This window comes from Aethina tumida, chromosome 1 (genome assembly GCF_024364675.1).
Source record: "Aethina tumida isolate Nest 87 chromosome 1, icAetTumi1.1, whole genome shotgun sequence".
NCBI lineage: Eukaryota > Metazoa > Arthropoda > Insecta > Coleoptera > Nitidulidae > Aethina > Aethina tumida.
The window spans coordinates 13,498,248-13,522,007 of NC_065435.1; the positions used below are offsets into that span (position 1 = coordinate 13,498,248).

Below are 23,760 nucleotides of genomic sequence, written 5' to 3' on the forward strand. Positions count from 1 at the left end.
TCACCAGTCGTTCACACTCTCATCCGTACTCCTGGATCTGAATCAGCTTCCCTTTCATCAAATCACAGTGATCAACAGACCTAAACAAAACTCAAGTGCATTTGTGTTGTGTATCGTCCTAATTCGTACACCTATTATTTACTCCAGCAGATATTATAACTAGATATTCAATCCACTATAGAACCCCAAAATATAATAACTCTTATAATATGACGTCCAGTTCTATCTTAGGCCCCGAAAATTCCTCTAATGTTTATAAAAATTGTGATGTCGACTTTTCTAAATATCTTAATTGATAAAAGTAAAACACCTCTCGTTTCAGGAAAATCAAAAATATCCTAAATTCTATATAAATATATATATTCTAAAATAAACAAATATCTATCCCCATCAAAGAACGTGTCTTCAGCTCAATAATCAACTCAACTAGACAATTCACATTGCCCTTTCCTATCAAATCAAACTGCTGCAGGGAACGTAACGCCAACTGAAATGCTTTGTCAGTTTTAGAAGGGCTCCACTTGCAATGTCACCCTTTATATCAAGTGCTCGTTAGGACTTCGTATATCCCAAATACAGCACTTTTATTTACGACAGATCTGACTCCAGAACGCCGGAATCTGATACTCATAAAACTTGATTCAAATATTCTCTAGTTTATCTTACCTCATCTTAATTCGGAACTTGCTAGATTGTCTGAGTTTGTTCCATGGAATTCAAAACCACTCTTCAATCTTAAACCCTTATTAAACTTTTGGAAATCCCAGATTTGTTTAGAGAGATTTTTAGGTGGTAATATACTGCTTAATTTCATAGGAATCTTTTTGAAGACTTTCGACGATCCAAATAGCTTCGGAGGCTTTCTGGCCATACACCATTGTTTGGTGGTTCTCTCTATCAGCTTCCAATTTTCAGAGCAAATGGCGGGGGAACTTATTGTTTTATTAGTTCAAAAACAAATTTAAAACAAGAGATGTTACAAATTTGTATTAAATTTCTCACTTAAATGTTTCATTGAATTATGGCTAAGTAATGTAATTTTTGTTTATTTCAAAGGATGGGGAGTTGGGAAAGTGAGTAAAAAAATATTCAAATCTATAAAATATTCTTTGATAATATATTTATTTAATTAGAAATTCCACTTGACAAATAAATTATGCAAAGACCTTATAATAAAAAACATTTGATATGTATACATAAGAAACCAGCCTTTTATTAAAATATTTAATTGATTGAGGTAACATTGATAAATAATTTTTATCGCACACCAAACACAAACATTTCCACTACAAGTCGAAAAAATATATTATATTTGTATAATCTATATATAATATGTATATATATCTTATTGACTATATTCGCATGCGGATATGATTGTGTCTATGTCTAAGATGGCGAAATTCATGTCGAACTGCTGTTTCCGATAGTGTCAGGTCGTTATCATCGCAGTTGACTTGAGTTTCTGCATCATCATGATATGTACAAAAATCACAAGAGCGTTTACAACGCCGGTCAACAGTCGAAACCTCTTAAAATGCCCGCAAGGCCCTCAAGCGCGCAGCTTTACAAGAAATTTCAGCTATCACGTCAGTTGTGCTGTCTTCATTTTGTTTTGCTTTGTCCAGCCGATTGGGACCGTGCTTTGGACTGTCCACTTGATTGGTTGCACCTTTTGCCAAAAAAGTGTTGAGACCACCGCAAACTCCTGACGGACATGGACAGGGTCCGGACCTGCCGGTAATCTAAATCTACGATTAGTGCCACAATAAATATTTGGGAGTCATATCTGAACAGTGATCACAAATATGACGGTTTGTATGTTGTTTCGTTAAAAACATCGAGAGAATAGAAATACTAAAAATATTCAAGTGTTTACTTAAATGTGATCACATTGTCTTACTTACTAATGATATGTGATTTTTAATCCAAAGTATATCTTGGTGCTCGATATATATCATAAGTCTGGTTGCTTGGCCGTTTTATAATTACTTTAAGATACCACCCATTGAGACAGGTTTGAGTGAATCTTGAATTTTTACACATTATTTTTGGGATTTGATGAAAAGGAATTAAAAGGGGGGACGGATTATAACGGACTCTGCTGCTGAATAAAGGGTACACAGACAGACAGACACACAGATTAATGTGGAAGGTAAGAATTATAATAGTACTTGCTTAAAGGCAAGTCAGGATCAGGTTGATCAAAATAATCTGCAGCAGGGTCAAATATAATTCAGTCTAAAAATCCTGTATTCACTAATTTCTCCAGGAAGAATTTTACATCTCCTAGTTCCGAATCTTTAATACCTAAAGATTTCAACATTCCTAAATCACCATTCTCCACTGCCATGAAAACGGCACGTAAATGTTCTAAGTCTGCCCGCATTAAATGCAATGCCGCTCCAAAGTCTTCAATCGTTTGAGACTCTGCAACAAAAAAATTACATCAATATATAACACACTCAAACTAGTTATAGTTATTTAATGAGCTTTCAAGCTCAAACCAACATTGTCTGCTCATTTAAATCGATACTCATTTCAGCTAATTCATTTTTATATCCATGTTTTCAAACAAGGTTGTTATGTTATCAAGACATCAGATCTAGTGTGACATTTTCAAGTATTTATATGCGTCGTCTAAACAAACAAAGCAACCACAACATAAAAATATAATTCTATGCTGATATATCCTCATTATTTATTAAAAATAAATTATAATTATTGATTTATTTAAATGTCAGCCTACTCCGCAGGAAAATAAACGTCGTAGGTTTTTTTAATCTTTAAATATCAATCAATTGAATCATTAGTGAAACAAATTCAGGCAGCTTAATTTCTTAATGAATTTAATAAGGTCGTTACTGGATCACCAATAACAGTGAAGTTATTTAGCAACAGGTTATTTGAGTCTTGAGTAATTAGACGATGTCGTTATCCTAATTGGATTAAAAGGATTCGGAATTTGACAAGCCTTCGATCTGAGATAGCCAGCTTTGTATAAGTCATTATGTAAATTTTAACTGACTATTTATGACATCAAAATCAACATACTTCTGCGAACTTCATTGTTAACCAAACAAATTTAATGGTGAATAATTTCGACTGCATGTTCAAATATTGGTTGGTGGAAGAGAAAATGTTTGTTTTAGGTAACATTAAATCGAACTGTTGTTTGGAAAGGGCCATTCAGAAATGTTGATTTAAAATCAACGATTTTATGGGAGAACAAATTGGAACCAAGCCCGTATGTTATTTCTTTTGCCCTTGTGGTCGTGTCAAACAACCGAGTCAAATATTAATGAATTCAGTAAATTTCATAATTTAAAATAAATAAATGTGGCACATCAAAAGCTTCGTCTATCGATTTGCTGCTCTTGCAATGAGGGAACTCAATAAAGCAGCTATTTTTAGTTTGACGAGCTGTGCCATAATACGAAATGGATTCGAGCTTGAAATTTAAATGGTATAATATGCAAATTTATGCCGATTAAATAATCTGTATAAGCTGATTTTCAGTACGGATTCTTGTGCTGAAACGTTGAAAGCAAAATTAGGAACTCAGTCACAATTTGTTAAAGCAAAGTTTTAATCTGTTCAAATAATGTACGTGCTACATGATAATATTATTTTAACACCCTCCACCTTCTAATGCTGTTATAGAACAAATTGACCTATAAAATCTGGTACATATTGTAAAGAGAACACGTTTAAGGACTTAAAATAGTTTGCCTAGATAAATGCTGGCGGAAATAACTGTCAGGACTAATTTGAAGTTACTACAAAAATTACTTCGCCTAAACAATTTAAGGTGCAGTAGATTGGTAATGGCTTTTAATATTAAAACTTTAGTGTGGTACAAATTTCCAACATAAATAAAGAGTTACACGTTTAACCAATATATTAAAGTTTGTTGCCAGTAAGTTTGGCACATATTTTTGAGGAAAGAACCAATTAATATAGAAGGAAAACGTACATTGTCTAAAAGAATAAAAGAAAATTAGATCTGCCACAAGATAACATACAATGTAATGTGTAATTATTTCGAATTGACGATGTCTTGGATATGTGAGATGAACGGAAGGAGGATAGAAATTGGAGAATGTAATTAATTAAAACAGCATTAACAAAGGAAAACCAATTAGATGGAGCAGGCATCACGTGAACGTCACGTACGTGATGATCCTTTTAATCCCCCGGGAAGATTAAGGGGCACATTGTTGAAATTGTGCAATGTATGACTCAAAGTGTCAGAATCAGCATGAACACATAAGCAGAATACAGAACATGAAAGGATGTAACTAATTAAAACACATTAAAAAAATCAATTAGCTGGACCAGACATTATGTATACATCACGTACGTGATGTGCCTTTTAATTTCTCTGGAATAGTCTAATGTAGACTGTTATATTTTATGGAACTATCAGAATCAGGAAGATTATAAAAACATCACAAAATGTGGAAATATAAGTTATATCCAACATTCAAAGACATGACAAGACAAGGAATTCCATCAGGAGGATCATCCATCAGAAGTGGAAGTGATTAAAATAACATTAACAAAGATGGGTGAATTAGATGGGCCAGGCATTAAGTGTACATCATTTACTTAATAAGCCCTTTAATTCCTCAGGATAATTAATGAAGTGAATTGTATAAATTGTACAATGTCTGAATATAATATTTTATTAAAGTATCAAGATTAAGAAGATTATGAACACAACATAAAATATTAAAGTAGAGAACAAATTGACATGTATAATGAACTAAATGTAATTCAACTGTTTCTGAAGTTTAGTCGAAATGTTGAATATAAAATAAAACGTAGCATATCAAAAAATATAAAATGAAATTGGATTCTGTCATAAGAATCAATGTGTGTCACTTTCTCATGAAATTTTGGATGCATGAGAGGGATGTAAGGAAAGGGAGATACAAATTAATGGATATGACTAATTAAAATAGCATTAACAAAGGAAACTCAATTAGTTGATCCAGGCATTACTATACATCATGTATGTGATGAGCCTTTTAATTCCCCTGGAAGATTAATGGAGCATATTGACTTAATTACAATTACAATGTAAGAACATGATTATTTATGAAAGTGTCACAATAAGGAAGATTATTTTAGTATCAACACAGCACAAAATATTGGAATGGGGAATAAACTGACATTAATAAAGAAAGCATAGGAATAAAAAAGATTGTATCCTGCCATAAGAATCAATATGAATCAATTGAAACTCATATGGATACAAAAAATGGGCGGAAGCAAAGGAAGGTAGAAATGAAGGGATATAACTAATTAAATCAGTATCAACAAAGGAAAATGGAGTAAGTCTTTGACTTCTCCTGGAAGATTAATGGAGTACATCATATGAACAATCAATGTAAGAATGAGAGTATTACAATCAGGATGATTAGTTTAGCATCAATACAACACAAAATATCGGAATAGAGAATGAACTAACATTAATCAGGAATATTAAAGAAAACGTAGAACTTCCAAAGATATAAAGGGAAATTGGATCCTGCCATGGGAATCAATATGAGTCAGGTCCTTATGAAAATTATTTCGAATTGCCTATATATTGAAGCCCATTTCGATACAGGAGATGGACGGAAGGAAAGGAAAAGAGAAATGAAGGGATATAACTAATTAAATCAGCATTAACAAAGGAAAATCAATTAGTTGGACCGGGAATTACGGGTACATCACGTATGGGATGAACCTTCTGATTCCCCTGGAAGATTAATTGTACAATGTATAAATGAATGGATTACAATCAGGAGATTTATTTTAGCATCAATACAAAAAATTGAAATAGGATCTTTAATATCAAATAAACACATAGGATGTCCAAGGGCATAAAAGGACATATTATTTTGTCGAAGAATCAATGTGTCAGTTTCTCATGAAAATTATATCGAATTGTCTGTCTATCTCTGGAAATAACACATGAAATCAAATTCAGCACCAACACAACATAAAATATTAAAGTAGAGAACAAATTGACATGTATAATGAACTAAATGTAATTCAACTGTTTCTGAAGTTTAGTCGAAATGTTGAAAATAAAATAAAACGTAGCATATCAAAAAATATAAAATGAAATTACATTCTGTCATAAGAATCAATGTGTGTCAGTTTCTCATGAAATTTTGGATGCATGAGAGGGATGTAAGGAAAGGGAGATACAAATTAATGGATATGACTAATTAAAATAGCATCAACAAAGGAAACTCAATTAGTTGGTCCAGGCATTACTATACATCATGTATGTGATGAGCCTTTTAATTCCCCTGGAAGATTAATGGAGCATATTGACTTAATTACAATTACAATGTGAGAACATGATTATTTATGAAAGTGTCACAATAAGGCAAATATTGGAGTGGGGAATGAACTGACATTAATAAGGAATATCAAAAAAAGCACAGGAATAAAAAAGATTGGATCCTCCCATAAGAATCAGTATGAATCAATTGAAACCCATTTGGATACAAAAAATGAACGTAAGCAAAGGAAGGTAGAAATGAAGGGATATAACTAATTACATCAGTATCAACAAAGGAAAATGGATTCTTTGAGTTCCCCTGGAAGATTAATGGAGTACATTCTATGAACAATACAATGTAAGAATGAAAGTATCAGAATCAGGATGATCAGTTTAGCATCAATACAACACAAAATATCGGAATAGAGAATGAACTAACATTAATCAGGAATATTAAAGAAAACGTAGAACTTCCAAAGCTATAAAAGGAAATTGGATCCTGCCATGGGAATCAATATGAGTCAGGTCCTGATGAAAATTATTTCGAATTGCCTATCTATTGAAACCCATTTGGATACACGAGATGGACGGAAAGAAAGGAAGAGAGAAATGAAGGGATATAACTAATTAAATCAGCATTAACAAAGGAAAATCAATTAGTTGGACCGGGAATTACGGGTACATCACGTATGGGATGAACCTTCTTATTCCCCTGGAAGATTAATTGTACAATGTATAAATGAATGGATTACAATCAGGAGATTTATTTTAGCATCAATACAAAAAATTGAAATAGGATCTTTAATATCAAATAAACACGTAGGATGTCCAAGGGCATAAAAGGAAATATGATTTTGTCAGAAGAATCATTATGTGTCAGTTTCTCATGAAGATTATATAGAATTGTCTGTCTATCTCTACAAATATCACTTGAAATGGAAGGATAAAACAGGATTAACAAAGGAATATTAATTAACTGGGTCAGGCATTAAATTTAGTGACACACTTGATAAGCCTTTTAATTCTCCTGAAAGATTAATGAAGCATATTGTCTAAATTGTACAAAGTCTGACTATTATAATTTATGAAACCATCAGAATCAGGAAGATTATTTTTAGCATCAACATCAATTAATTAAACATTAATAAACAATATTAAACAAGCAAAAAACGAGATTATATTGTACCAGAAGAATCAATGTGTCTCAGTTTTTTATGAAGAAACCACAGACAGAACTTAAAGGTGATAACTAATTAAAACACCATCAACAAAGGAAAATCAATTAAATAGAACATTATGTGTTGTACATCACGTACTTGATAAGCCTTTAATTCCCCCACAAAATTAATGGAGCACCTTCTATAAATTGTACAATGTGGGAGTATCACAATTTATGGAAGATTATTTTAAGCATCAACGCAAGTGAAATATTGAAATAGACAACATTTTGATATTAGTGGTGACTTATTACACACTCTACTTAAATGTACTTGTACTCTTTCTGAAATTCTGTCAAAATGCTCCACATAAATTCACCAAGACAAGGTTTTATGTGAAGCGCACACAACTTAAAAGCATCTCTCGTAAGAGCGCAATAAAAAAGGAGGCACTCACCTGAAAGCGCTATGGCTACTTTATCCACCCCGCCGAGAGGTTTGAGCGCGTCCCTTGCCTTGCTGCCGAATAGTTTCTCCAAATAATTGGGACCGTGGCTGGCGAGCAGCGATTTCAAGAAGCTGCCCGTCTCCTCGACCGGCGGTCTCTTGGCCGCCGTGCATAGCCTCGAGTCTTCGTCGTAACCGTCTGGACAATCGGGGGCACCGTCGCACAAATATTGTATCGATATGCAGTTACCATCCCCTGGACATTTGAACGGTTCGTACGGGTGACAAGCATCGCCTGCAACAATAACATTATGGCGTAAGGATACGTGGGAAGATCCCCGGAAAGGTTGGACGCGTAATTGGGTAAGGTAACGGTTTTGCTCCTCCATTCCGCGTTTTACGGACCGGGATATAATGAGGACATAACGATTCACCTTCGCACGCAAAGGCGATTTAATAAACTTTGTTGACCGTTATGTTTTTAAGTGCTTTTGATGATAGCAAAAGTTCATGCACGTGGCAACTTGGGTAGGTGCTTCAAGATTAAGTATTTTTGTGTTTCATGTCCCGTGCAAAGCTGTGCCAGTTTCTGTATTGTTTTTACACAACCAAAAGGAACAGATAAATATCCCCCAAATCCCATTTTTATGCTAAATCAATGGTTAATAAAAGATGAAATAGGTAATTTGATATTCACTCATAACTCAATGTTGGGGGAATGTGGTGTGATCTGAATTGGGAAATGGATTTCCTTTTCGTTTTATGGATGCAATGTGATTTTCTCGTTTTTCCTTTGATAAGAATAACACGCTCAGTGAATTTTGATGAAATGATATCCTATTTCCACTTTCTTTATGCTTTCCTGTTTAAATTTATGATGCACATTTTTCTCATGAATTAATTCATGAATGAAAGTTATTCACCTAACTTATTCATTAAAAGTTTATGGAACAGAAGAAGTTACTGATTTGAAATTTCTATAGCAATTATTACTTGACTTGAAGTACTTTTCTAATTTATTTCGAACCAAATTTCATTTCCGGTTTCTCCGGAAGTGACATCAACTATGTTATTTTCAATAGAACACACTATATATTATTAGATTTTTAGAATCTATATATAATTGCAAATAAAATGGCTGTGCCATGTTATATACATAACCTTAATAGTTTTTGAGTTATTAATTTTTTTTCACAAAAATTTTGACAAATTGTTAGTTTATTTAAAAAGTCTGTAACTCCCCCAATTTTAATACTGGAAAGTTCATTTTTGGCATACACGTTATCCTATAAGGTGTCATTATTAGTACTCTCAAATATTATATAGGATCTCCTTTCTGTTTAATTTTGTGGATCTTAAAACATCTTTGTTATTTTCAATGGGCCACGTAAATAAGGAACACCCTCTCTAAAATATGGAAGTACTAATAATGAGACCTTATAGGATGGTTCCTGCTTAACGTGTATGTCAAAAAATGAACTTTGCAGCGTTAAAATTGAGGGCGTTACAGGCTTATAAATAAAGCACTAATCTGTCAAAATTTTTGGAAAAAAATTAACTCAAAAACTATTGGGTTTAGGTATAAGATATGATGTAGACATTTTATTTGCAAATACATGTAGAATTTAAAAATCCAAAAATATACAGGGTGTTAAAAATAACAAAGTTAATGTCACTTCCGGCGAAACCGGAAATGGAATTTAGTTCAAAATAAATTAGAAAAGTAGTTCAAGACAAGTTACAATTGCTATACAAATTTTAAAAGTAGTACCTATTTCTGTTCTTCATAAACTTCTAATGAATAAGTTAAATGAATCACCCTGTATATATTTTTATATGCCATTTTATCATAATTATAAAATAATAAGTAAAAATAATGATGTAGGTAAATATTGTTATTTCTGGGATTTACTTGATCTCCAATTACGAAAGAAAATCCTTGTTAAGGAAACGTAGAGAACCTAAAAGTCAAATAAGCAAATTTAAACTAACAAGCTGTCTGTATTTGAAAGGTTTGAAATTAAATGTAAAGTACAGTACTTAACCATTAAAACATTTATTAAATAATTTGTATATATTTCTAATAAACTATGAGAGTTTATCAAGAATATCTTTTGACAGTGATACATGGTTTCCACATTTAAAGATACAATCTGGATATTTATGAGAATGTCAGGCAAAAAACTGTGACAGTCTAAATTCGTGGATCTGTTTGAAAGTAAATTTATGGTCAAAATAAATGAACTCCATTTAGATTTAAATTACATACTCCCAGTTAAGACAAAATGGTACTTGAAACTTTTATCAGCTAAAACGAATCAGAGAAAAGAGCTCCAAGAAGAATAATGAATAAAAAAGTGATCAGCATTAGTTGAACTTAAGTAGAATTGTTTTGTTAATTATGAATATTCAAAATCTTACATTACATTTCTAATAACTGAGTTTTTAATATTTTCATCTTATTCTATTATATTTTGTGTGTAAAGAAATATTTAGCAAATAAATTTCTCACTAAAAGTCTTAATGTGTCAAGATGAATTCATTTCAGCAATATTTAAGCAGTCGAATGTCACCTCACCAATACATAATCTAGATTAGACTTTGATCATAAAACTCCAGTACCGAAAATGTGTAGGTGTGTATTTCTACAATCTAACTAAGACATTGAGGAAAAACTCTTCCTAAGAGAACAATGAAAACTGGAGCCAATAAACGAAATTGTTTCCCAAGTTTTCGTTCCTATAAATGTGTTTAATCCTGAAGTTAAATGGACACTTGGGGATAAAAAATTACGAAATAACAGACACCTTCCAATATAAATTTGGCAATAAAAAGCAAATTGAGGGTGAAGTTACCTGTGTAGTATACAAAACAGTAAATTTTTATTGGTTGATATATTTGTATATTTCAACTTCCAAAGAAGAAGAGAATTTTCTGAACATCGTTAACCCCAATATTAATTTCAAGTGGCCGTTTGTGGTGTGCCCAATTTCGAATATTGTGCAAATGAATAATCTCATCTGAATATCTAATTACAATGTTTTTAATTGGATCAACTTTCCAAAAACAGACACATTTCATTTACATTTTAATTTCCGGGTTAACATGTAATGCACGTTTAAAAAATTCATAAGCCGAAGCTCAGACAAATTTCATTAGAGCCAAACCAGCCACCACCCCTTGTAAATTGGGATCCATTGTTTAAAGTTGCTTATGAATAATTAATAGCTTCCATGAAAACCTTCCATTAAAACATTAAATCTGTTCAGTTTCATCAACTTTTTTTCTGTATGGAGAGTAGCAAATTAATGTTTGCAAACGGATTGCGAAACTTGAGCCATTAATAATTTATTTAAAGCCCAAAATCGGGCTTAAGTTTGTATGTTTTAGCGTAATTAAACGGCAGGAGTCAGACCTTGCAACTTTTAAGATCGATAAACCCACTTGGAGGTGTAGTTTGAGTTATGACAGCACACTGCCATCAAATAACTTGAGGATTCAATTACAAGGCAATTTTTTAAAAGCTATTACCTACGTCAACTTGATCGATTTCCCTCAGGGAAATAAAACTCCACTATGCTTTGGCCTTCGCCAAAACTGTAATCGATGTGCACACGGTTGATCTGACGTGTTAACAACCAGATGTCATTTCACAAACCCCTTATCTTGTTTAAGTTAGTGTAAAAATTTATACTGACAAAAGTTTGCGTGCCCGACACGTATTATTATACGAAGTGTTTGGGGGCAAAGCGACCGTTTAATTAAATCCACCGAACAACTCAATGTCTGGGACGTCGAATTTCATTAAGGTAGACGACCCAAAACGGTTAGACAAACATTCGCACTAAAAATAGAGACATGGACGAATTAGCCAACAAGAAAATCGCCTTCAAGGGAATTCCCGTCCCAAGTAATATGTTTCAACTAAGTTGGTAGCTTGAGAAAACACTCCTGCACATCTAGGACATTTTCCCTCCAAGATGGCTCTCTCCCTCGTAATAAATTTGTCTATAAAGCTCACCCCACATTTTAAAACAAGATTGCACCGAGTCGTGGAGGAAAATGTATGGTGCTCAGTGGGGGTGCGAACAACATAACTTTCATCAGGTTCACAATTTTTCAGACATCTACTTTACATGTTGAAATGTCAGACGGTGTACTCCTGAAACACCCAGTGAATTTAAAGCAATTTATGATTTATTCTGCCGCATTGAAGGTTTTTCATGTGGGTGGGGTGGGGTTTACACTGCTGATGCTGTGTTTATTTCCTGCTGTAAAGGTGCAAATCTGTTTTCTAGAAATTTATGGCGTTTTGAGTACAGAACTTGGAAATACAGGGTGGTCCAACTCACATAAAAATGTAATTATGTTATGTAGAGAGTTAAAAACTTTTCTAGTTATGTCTCCCCCATTCCACAGACAATTTTTATTTATTGGGAATTTACTGCAAGAGGGTTGAAGAAAGATGATAAAATTAGCCACAGAATATTATTTTTTGAAAATAAAAATTGACGTTTTTAGGATTTTATTCAGAATTCCTAAATAACTAAATAATAATATTTTAGATAAAATTTGGTAAAATCATTAAACTTTTTAATTATTTTTTTTCTGTTACTTAATTTGTTGATACTTTTTTAAATTTTATAAATTCAAGGGAGAGTTTAATTTTAAAATTTAAATATAAAATTGAAACAATTTGTTTTGCTGAAATGTCATATGTCCAGAATCATGAAATATAGAGTGACCTAACCTCACTTTAAGTAATTTAAAAAGTAATTATGGTGTATAGAGAATTAAAGATATTTCAGGTTCCAGAATCATGAAATATAGAGTGACCTAACCTCACTTTAAGTAATTTTAAAAGTAATTATGGTGTATAAAGAATTAAAAACATTTCATGTGACGTAATTTTTAAAATTTTCAATTTTAAGCTATTGAATTTTTAACTATTTTTTATTGTTCCTTAATTTGTCCAAATTTTTAAGGCACCATATCCAAAGTATTCTAATACAGTAAACTATACCACTGTTAGTTTATTCTTAGTCAGATTTTTTAAATAAATACTGAAAAAATGGTATATTTTTTTAAATTTTATGATGATGATGATGATTATGAAAATAAACTAACTAATTAAACATGAAAAATTAATAATGCACATTTTAGACACAAAATATAAAAACACCCAAGGGGACTCTATTTTTAAATTTTAAATATAAAAACAATTCAAATCTGTTATCCTGAAATGTCATATGTACTGAATCATGAAATACAAAGAGATCTAACCTCACTTTAACTAAAACAATTTTAAATAAAGTTTGTTAAAACTTTTAATTGATTTTTTGTTGTTCCTTAATTTGTCAAAATATTTGTGGCACTGTATCCAAAGTATTCTACCAGGTTATTTTATTTTTAGCCAGATTCTTTAAATAAATACCGGAAAATTATATTTTTTTAAATGTCAGTAAGAATTTCTTTTTAAATAGCATTTTTACTGTGACCTAGCGACCTTTTTGAATCTAATTAAACATGAAAAATTACTTAACATTACACACTTTAGATAAAAATAAATTTTATAACGACACCAAAAGGGGACACAATTTAATAATTTAAATTTAAAGTGGTATGGATGTCTGGACGGCGTCCAAATTTTATTTTACAAGGATGAGTCAAACATATAAATTTAGAATAATTAAAAATCAATCTGTCGTCTGTCCTGCATCCAACACAATTTGTCAATTATCACTAATTCAATTTAGAATTATTATTCTAAATATAAAATATATATGTCATGTTCATAAATCTGACATTGTAACAATTTTTCATGATGTTAATCTCTAACTTTTATTTTAAGTTCAACAGGTTTTTGCATGCACACGTTATGGCTTTTTTTATTTATATTATGTTAGAAAGATTTTATAACTGTACGTGTGTGTAGATATTAATTTAATTATATGTTGTTGTTGGTTGTTTATTGAAAAATTTACATTTTGAACAAAGAAAGCACAAAGTTACACATAAAAAAATATATACATAACTTGGTTGTTTAGTGAAAAATATACATTTTGCACAAAGAGATATTTTTAATTAGGAAGTTGTAATTCAGAAATTATTTTTTTTTTTAGCCAAAACTACAATAATGAATAATATAATTTTATAATTAATCATATGTATATAATTTTTAAAAAATTACTGGTCCTAGTTTATATGAATAAATAATTTACATGGTCATAAATACAAACAAATTCAACCAGTAAATGTAAAGTAAATTGTGATAACATTGTGATTTGAAAGATAATTTTTTATATTTATTCATTTTAAAAATGAATCCATTAATTTTGTATGACTCAGGTGTCTAAAATATTCTAAAAAGTTCTCTTTATTCACCTAATGTTAATGTTATAGTCATAAAAGTGCATGAAAAATAATTGAATTAAAATATTATATAAAAGTTTTGCCATTATATTTTTATGAATAAATCATAAACTAATAATTTATGCTCAACAGGTATTAGCATGCAAGTGAGACTGTAAAAAAAGTTTTCAGCATTCTACTTTAAGCCTTTTGTGGTTTAGTATTCATATTGGAAGAAAACTTTTGTATTATTCATCAGGCCATAAGAAGTTTAACTTTAAATTCACTGAAATAATTAAAACCCAAGAAATTCCAACGGTATTGATCTGAAACTCTTAGTGGCTCAACTTTTTCCATCTTCCAGCATAAATAACAGAGTTTTCAAATTGGTAACTGGAACAGAAATTCCAATGAAAGTGTTTCGTAGAGTGCATCCAAAAACTCGAAAGAGGCCACCCACGTGTCACGAAAGCCTACGAAAAGGGCCGTCCAAACTGAAAGATTCGTGTTAGTTGTGTGAATTCAATTTTGAACTAATCTGGCACGTTCTCGGAACGAACGGCACGTAGACAGCTTGCATCATCTTCCCAAAAGAAAAAGTTACCGATTAAACGAGAGGCAACCGTAAAACTTGGGAGTTTAATACACAAAGGGTAAACTCCGTCCGTCGCTTCGTGCCGTAAATTTTGAGCGGATAAAATCGCTGCTCCAATTAAATGTGAAAGTGTACCCCGTTAGATGTAACGATTGTTCCCTTGAAAAGGTTATGGGCGTTTTGCATATTTTACGAGCTCGAAGGCACGACACGTCGCTCAATCAAAATGGACTCCGCATATTGTTTCGGGTTGACATGAAACAGGGAAAAAAATCAACAAGTTGAATAAATACAATCGTTTCGAGTTGCGTTTCTGACAGTGTTCATCAAGATGCAAATCTTGAACGCGATTACCAATGCAGTCGCCCTACTTTTCAATATTTCAACACATGCCATAACTTCCTATTTTTTATACTTTGTGTATGGCAGAAAAGGCTTTACATATTTAGGGATGTCGTGATGTACAAAGCAAAATGGTGAAAGTACGTGACTAGACGTTGAATAAAAATTTACAGGGCTTGATATGACAAAACGAAGGAAATAAAACGTATCGATTCCAATGTTATGCATGTACAAGTGTGATGCATCAACAAGTTGTTGAAAGAATAATGGACGCTATAGTTTGTAGGATCAGCATTATGCAAATAAATATTTGAAACATACAAGAGGCAGGTAATAACAAAAGGAAAATGATCACAGTGTGTTCTAAAAAAAGGTATAAAAACTCATTTGGGATAAAGAAATTTAACACTTATTCACCATAGGTGAACTGTTCTGAAGGCCCCGACAGTAAAAGATTGACATTAATTGTAGTTTTTGAGGTAAGCAGCCAATGCAACTTTGTTCCTGTGTATTTTAAATAACCCTTTATCTACTACAGCTCTGCAGGAACCTTTTAAGAACACCCCTTGGGTTAGAGTTGAGTATACAATGAATTTAGCTTGAAAAATGTTAAAAATAAATTATGAGTAATAACAGTGTGACATTAAACCTATTATTTTGTTGTCTGAGCTATATAAATTTTTATAAATTGCTCTTGGAGCAAAAAAGAAATAAGAACGTCAGTCAGGAAAGAGGAATAATAAATCTTACTGAAAGAAACTTAATCACATAAAAATAAGGAGGTAAATTTGAAAAAAACCTAATTACAGGTTTGTGGACATCGTAATAAATGAAGTAAATGAGTAATTTGGGGAAATTGCCTGTTTTAATTTATGTTTTTTGTGGAAAAAAAAGTGGTTTTATTTATTTCCACGTTCCCTTAGGTTTGTTCCAATCTTTCTGTTGATTTACACAGAAATATAAATGAGTGATTGATTGCCTTCATTTTGCATCCAACACATTAAATTCCAATTAAATTTGTTTTTTCAAGTTTTATCGGAGTTTAAAAACTTTTTTGACAGTTTTTAAATTTTACATAATTTTTTTATAACGTTTTTAAAAAAGTCACTGAAAAAATGTTGTACTGAATAAGTTTTTACACATTTTTCAGATGTTTTTACACATTTTTCAGATGTTTTTAACTTTTTTCAATGTCATAGTAATTATTGTAACTAAAATAAAATAATTGAAGTTTTATAAAATTGGTGATGATTGTAACCTATCGAATAATTACTGAATACACCCAATCATTAATTGAATTAATTCTAATATTTCTTCTAAAAGTTTATGAAAATTATTGAAAAAAAATAAAGGGCTGAAGAATTTTGTAAGTTTTTGAACGTTTTTTAAATGTTTATAAATTCTTTATGTCAAAGTAATTATTATAATAAAAATAAAAAAAAATAAACTTTTCGTTGTTCTCTCATGATTTTTTCAGTTTCTATCTTTGGGGAAGTTTCTTAGAATTGGTGACGATTACCTATTGAATAATTACATTCCATTATGGAATGAAATAATTCAAATATTTCGTTCAATATTTTTCAATATCAAGAGAATAACATATAAAAAAAACTGAAAAAAATGGTGAACTGAAGAATTTTCTCAGTTTTCGAACATTTTTTAAGTGTTTATAACTTCTTTATGTCAAAGTAATTATTGTAATAAAAATAAAATAATAGGAAATAAATTTTTGGTTGTTTTTTCATGATTTTTTCAGTTTCAATCTTTGGGGAAGTTTATTAAAATTGGTGACGATTTTAAACTATTGAATAATTGCAAAAGACATCCAATTATGGAATGAAATAATTCAAATATTTTCTTCAATATTTTTTGAAATCAAGAAAATAATATATAAAAATTACTGAAAAAAATGGTGAACTGAAGAATTTTCTCAATTTTCGAACATTTTTTAAGTGTTTATAATTTCTTTATGTCAAAGTAATTATTGTAATAAAAATAAAATAATTAGAAATAAATTTTTCGCTGTTTTTTATGATTTTTTCAGTTCCTATCTTTGGGGAAGTTTATTAAAATTGGTGACGATTTTAACCTATTGAATAATTACAAAAGACATCCAATGATGGAATGAAATAATTCAAATATTTCCTTCAATATTTTTTGAAATCAAGAGAATAATATATATAAAAATTAATGAAAAAAATGGTGAATTGAAGAATTTTCTCAGTTTTAAAACATTTTTTAAGTGTTTATAACTTTTTTATATCAAAGTAATTATTGTCATAAAAATAAAATAATAGGAAATAAATTTTTTGTTGTTTTCTCATTTTTTCAGTTTCTATTTTTGGATAAATTTCTTAAAATTGGTGACGATTTTATCCTATTGAATAATTACAAAAGACATGGAATGAATAAAAAATCATTTTTTCATTCTGTTCTTATTTAATAATTACTAAATACATCCAATATCGAATGAATTCATACTAATAGTCCCTCTAATTGTTTGTCGATATAACTTATATAATGGGGATGTTACTGAAATAATCATATAATCAATCACTAATCGATTAAATACTTGTTTATTTAACTGAATTATTTATCTTTCAAAAAAAATATACGTAAATGAATTTTTTTTATATACATATTTAAAGGAAAAAGAAATTCAGAAAACGCATTAATAAACAATTTACGTTAATACAAAAAATTATATAAAAAATTTCTAAAAATTCCAGTCTTTTAATTTTTCTCATTTCATTTTAATATCATCGGGTTCCTGTGAATTCACCATATTATTTTATTTATTTTAACAAGTGATAATATATAAATTATTTGTAATTTTTTAAAATGTTTAATTACTAGTTGTAATATATTTATGTACAGTTCAAATTAAGTGTCAAGAATTTTCTTTGTAACCCTGACAAAGGAAGGAAACGTAATTTTTTTTGTATAATTTTTCAATTTAAACTTTTGTTATCAAATTGGGGGAAGTACATTCGAGCAAATAACTTCCAGCAACAAAAAATACTGTTTGAATTGAAGTAAATTTTAATGAAGTACTCGAGTGAAAATTAAACTAATAAAGAAAAGCTTAATTCTTGAGCTTTAATTTAATATTTCAATAAAGTTGGTGAACTTTCTTTGTGGAAGGGCGACAAAGAAAAGTTTCGTGAGACACCAGTGCGAATAAAATAAATCCCTTTTGTAATACAAAGAAGCGTTGCCTCCAATAAATTATGAACACGTCAGTAAACATAAATAATTTTCAACGTTGAACACGTTATGGCGTCGCAATTAATTAATTAATTTTAGGTAAACACAGTTAAAAGCTGAAAAGTGTGATAACATAATCAACTGAAACGGACGTTTTCATTCATGTCGTGCTGGGAAGTCATGTGGGTAAATTGGGCTTTGTTGTCATGTAAATGGAACATGTGAGGAAGGTGTTGCATGCATCGCAAGGTGTTGGGACAAAGTGGCCGAAGGCGTGACTGTTGACAAAAGGAAAAACAAATAAATTTAACCAAAAAGCCAGTGCATTTAATGGAAATATCGATCCGAGTACTGCGACAACAACTGTTGCGGTCACCAACAAGTTGATGGGCGGGGAAAAATATCGAATTGGACTTACCCCGTTTCGAGCTAATGTGTCCATACAATTTGGCAAGGTCAATTGCCATGACAGCATGTGGAAGAGCCGCCGCAATAGTAACCACCACCATTACGAGCAGCAACGGGTGAGGCGATACCGCCACCCGAATCATGGTGGTGCTTGTCACTGACTGGTAGAAGACAGGCCACAATAGAACAATTTCCTTTACCTAGTATTACTTTATACCAGGAATACTGTACCTGCGTAACAGCAACCTCCAATCCGGTCATTCCTGTTGCGCACACACCCACAGCTGTTCTCACAATCAATATGACATATTCACCCCCACGTCCATGCAGGACCGTACGTTTCGCCTTATCACACTGCCTCATCACATACACCCCCGACAATCTACATCATTTATCTACGCATCCACGCATATCCCCGTCATTTTTTTGCGGGTCAACATGGTATTAATTTAGTCCTGCAAACACTGCTGCATGTTACTGCAGATGTTATCAATTTTGTCTGTGTTTGCACCGCACACACTGAACAGCCACTTGATGTTGAATATAACTTTCCATTTTTATGTAGTACACACATTACTTTTCTTAATGGAGACCCCTCGCAGTCGTAAGGAGTTACAATCAAACTTTATAACACACTTTTTACAGATAGTAATCTCAATCCATTAATATAATGTCACCCTGGAGGAATTGAAGGGTTGTAAAATTTTGTGTTACTACTTTTTTGTGTTTTCTGTTTCCATTGTGATATCCCAAAATATGTTTCTGCTTTGTTTACGAAATTTAAATATGAGACTACACGTTTTAATAAATTTATTTATGTTAAAATATATGTAACATGTTTATTTGATGATTTTTGAAAGGTAAATTTTGGGCTACCTTAATAATTAACCAGAGTTAATTCAAACAAGGTCGAAAAATAAATAATTTTTAGTAAATTTAAGAGTTCAACAAATATTAAATTTATATACAGTGTGATCCATTATAATGACTATTATAAGGACAATCAACAACTCAGAACTAAACCAGATACTATAACTGTCTTCTGTAGTTTAAATATTGACCTGTAATACTTGTTTTTTGTAGGAATATAGAATTTTTACTGAATTACTGAAAAAGAAAATGATAGTCTGAAGAAATTTGTAAGTTTTCGAACGTTTTTAAGTGTTTATAATTTCTTTAAGTCAAAGTAATTAATGTATGATTTTTTCACTTTCCATCTTTGGTGAAGTTTCTTAAAATTGGTGATTTTAAACTAACTGAATAATTACAAAATATAATATAATATAATAGATACTATAAAAGTTTTCTGTTGTTTAAATATTGACCTATAATACTTTACTAGACAGCAAAATAGCATTGAATAAATAATAAAAATACCATTTAAATGAGGCTAAGTTATCAAGAGGGAGATTTTTTATGATCTCACTATATAATTAATAGTATTAGTTTAGTACTCTAATATTACGAATACATATAATTACAGTTTTCTGTTTAGTTTATGTAATATTTTATGATTAGTAAATGTTAATTAACGAAGATATTTTAGATTAAGTTTATTCTCCAGTTAACATCTTAATTATAATTGTATTATTTGTATGAGAAATAAATAAATATACCAATAAAATTTACATTATTTACATACATATATTATTTTATAATTTATTCCATGAAATCAATTGCTGTATAAATATTTATTATGTTAATTCTAAACCAGACCATAAATCGAAGTACCTGTTCTATGGATATTTTATAAAACTATTATTTATGTATTACAATCAAAATACTCCTAAAACATTTTAATATAATATGATTATTTTGTACAATTTTATAAACAAATACAACCGAATATTTAATTAATATGAGAATATTATATTTTTAAATTAGCTCTAACTTAATTTTTTAAGTAAAATACATTAGTAATAAAACAAAATGTAATAACTGTCGCTTGACATACGTAGACAAATAAAAGAAACCGATTTTTTATTTGTTTCCCGAAGTCGTTCACTGTAAATTAATGAACAGTCTGAAGGATCAATACGTAATTATCAAGGAGCGCAAATTGTAAATATGATGAAGGCCAGTACAACTCTGCGTCCTTATTTGTTAACATGATTCCTGCATGTATCGCTGCCTCTGGTTAACCCTTCCACCCTTTTAACCCACACCTCAATTTTAACTTTTGACTTTTTGATTAAGGGATTAAATTAAATATAAACCCGTGTCCCTTTAGCCGCATAATGCTGTTGTGTTGTTTTTTGCTGACAATGTGATACTTATTCTTCCTTTGACGTTGTCGTGTTCTAAATAAAAAATCCATTACTCAACATGTCCTCAGGGATTTGGGACTTGTCATTTTGATTGATACGTTGCTAAGCATTTTCTAATTCAATTTGCTTTGTGATTTAAATTAACTTCAAATATTACATTTAAAATTACGTATTAAAATTGTAGAAAAATTTAATTATGGCAAATACAAGATGAGTTTTAAAGTGTTCATTTTCTAATTTATAAGTAAATAAGCTTTTATCACAATTTCCAATGAAATGGTCGTAAAGGACGTCCTGGTAATGAATTACTAATACCGTTTCATCAACTCTGATGAATGTTTATTGTTTTTTTTCTGTTATTGTTATGCTTACTATGAAACTGGTTAATCTAATTTTATTCTTTAAAGAATTACCTATTTTTTAGGTTTCAATGAACATTTTTTTAAACAAACAAATATATTATTTGCACCAGCGTAGCTTCATAAAATTTAAGTCGAGTCAATTTATGCGTTTATGTCTTTTATTCAATGTTTTTCTTTCTTTTCCATATAAAAATAGCTTTCTTAAACCTCTGAATTGACATTACCAATTCATTTGCTCCATTTCTCAACTGATGTGATTTAAAACTGAATTATATATTTCACTGTAAGTGACAGCCACATGGGTTGAATTTTTAAAATCACTTCAGTGGTAGTGTAAATTTTAAAACTTGATACGCCGAAATTTTCGTTGGATAAAATAATTTCAGTTGACTCGTAAACTTGTGTAATGTTTTTTATTATAAATATTAATAAATAAAACAGTGATATTTCTTATCACAACCAAATTTATTTTCAATTATGGTTTGATATGCAGCGTCCGTGAGTATTTCAAACTCAGTTCCGAGTGATGGGATTTTAAAATCAATTAATTTTGGGAAACTAAATTGGAAACAACCAAAATCGATGAACAACTTTAAATTTACATTCCCGCCGTTCGACTGGGAATTTTGGAATAATCAGCGTTGCCAACAAGACACAAAAAACAACATTTAAAATTTAACAAAAAATACGTACGTGCGTTTTCACCAGTTAGTTACAAAAACAAATACTAATGCTGTTTCATTACGTTAAATAATAATAAAAAACAATTTGTTTATAGGTTATTTAAATTTATCCCGCACATGTTTGTGTTCGCTTGTTGCAAACGTCAAATTTAGCTATCTCTCTCGGATCTACTTAGAGTCTATAAGGCTCTTTCGAGAGGGCGTTAATGTTGTTGAAATCGAAGTGATAAGAGGCAAAACATTTTATTTCCTTCTATTGGCACATTGCTCGTCGTTTCTAGAAGATCCAATCTTGTGGCCATCGGAAGCCTACATTTTCCACTATTTGTTCCCCAATCTATACAAAAATGACTCGTAAGTAGCTCAATTAACTTAAGTAATAATATTTTAATAATATAATATTTAGGTGGCAATCAGCGTGAACTCGCACGCCTAAAAAACCAAAAGAAACAAACCGAATCAAATAAAGGTAAAAAGAACGATGGCCTCACACTGGAGCAACGAAAACAAAGGTAACTAATTTTTGTGTAATTAATATTTAACAGAAAATACGTATTTTTTCACTCACTCCGTGTGTTTTTATTGCCAGTTTATCTTAGAATTTGTACAATATAGCAGGCTAATTAAGTTACTTTTTATTTATACGCTTAATTACTTTTAATACGTATTTACCTTAAACGTTTTATTATAGGGATGCCGAACTAATGAGGGAAAAACAGAAAAAGAAAGAGGAAGCGAAACAACAAACAGCAAAGTAACTAAAACTAGTTTCCTTGAAAGTTAATCTAAAAATTTTGTATATTGTGTAATTTAATTTTGACATAAACGTGGAAGGTGAGTGCAAGATTAAAACAATTAATTCAATCTAACTTTTCACATGCACCGTAAAAGTTAGAATACAATAATTTATCATGGGGACCTCAAACTTCCACCAGGATAATTCTAATTTACAGAATTATTGTGTAAATGATTATGTTCAATTTTATTGTAACATTACATTTAATGTTCTGTATTTGTAATAACTAATTTTTAATAAAATACATTAAAAATATTAATGGCCTATTATTTACATATTACAATATGTGATGACAATTTCAGACAGTAAATTTGAATTACAAAACACTCTTTTAATGTCAAGTCTCAATGTGGAAATGCTATAATGGTGTTAGTGTGATGTCAGCATTAATAAATTGTTTTCAAAACTGTTTTAATCTGAACCAAAATTTGATTCAACATGGTAATTAATTTTCCTTTCCATACTTGGGTAGGGTATAATGTTAAAACTACCAAAATACAAAGTTTTTTTAGTTTATAAATATACGTTTTTACTGGTTTTTACAATCATATTAAAAAAATAAGGAACTCGACTGTATTTTGATGTAAATGGAAGCATCAGTACAAAGAATTTTAATTTACAAACACTTTCCTAAATTATAACAAATATTATGTTAAAATATGTTATGTTTATGCACCATTGTTTGTTTATAAACATTCAATGATAAAGACAAATAGTTTAAAGTCAATGGTATTAATCTTATATATACAGTGTCGTCCATTTAAACGGAACACCCTTATAAAATTTGTATTTTTTGTCTGATTTTAACAACTTTATTTCACTTGTAAAATATGAAAATATGTACTTATAGACAAAATGTCATATT

The 23,760-nt window shown here is 30.4% G+C and overlaps 2 protein-coding genes across 2 annotated transcripts; one reads left to right on the top strand and one right to left on the bottom strand.

Annotated features, from left to right (window-relative positions):
• Positions 1–1,103: 1,103 nt before the first annotated feature.
• LOC109599716 (IDLSRF-like peptide) lies at positions 1,104–19,127 on the bottom strand. Its single transcript, XM_020015735.2, has 4 exons — positions 19,019–19,127; positions 18,798–18,948; positions 7,895–8,179; positions 1,104–2,427 (listed from the first exon to the last, which is right to left on the bottom strand). Exons 1-4 carry the CDS (start codon positions 19,046–19,048, stop codon positions 2,234–2,236), a joined length of 660 nt encoding a protein of 219 aa, XP_019871294.2. The 5' UTR covers positions 19,049–19,127; the 3' UTR covers positions 1,104–2,233.
• A 3,167-nt stretch (positions 19,128–22,294) lies between these two features.
• LOC109599722 (putative SERF-like protein) lies at positions 22,295–23,150 on the top strand. Its single transcript, XM_020015743.2, has 3 exons — positions 22,295–22,453; positions 22,506–22,611; positions 22,791–23,150. The coding sequence occupies exons 1-3, from the start codon at positions 22,447–22,449 to the stop codon at positions 22,855–22,857; spliced, it is 180 nt and encodes a 59-aa protein (XP_019871302.1). The 5' UTR covers positions 22,295–22,446; the 3' UTR covers positions 22,858–23,150.
• Positions 23,151–23,760: the final 610 nt, after the last annotated feature.

Coding starts and splice junctions, on each gene's coding strand:
- LOC109599716 (XM_020015735.2), bottom strand. CDS start 19,048: ATGACCGGATTGGAGGTTGCTGTTACGCAG. Junction 18,949..19,018: donor TGGAGGTTGCTGTTACGCAG/GTACAGTATTCC, acceptor GTCTTCTACCAG/TCAGTGACAAGCACCACCAT. Junction 2,428..7,894: donor AGTAGCCATAGCGCTTTCAG/GTGAGTGCCTCC, acceptor TTTTTGTTGCAG/AGTCTCAAACGATTGAAGAC.
- LOC109599722 (XM_020015743.2), top strand. Junction 22,612..22,790: donor CTGGAGCAACGAAAACAAAG/GTAACTAATTTT, acceptor GTTTTATTATAG/GGATGCCGAACTAATGAGGG.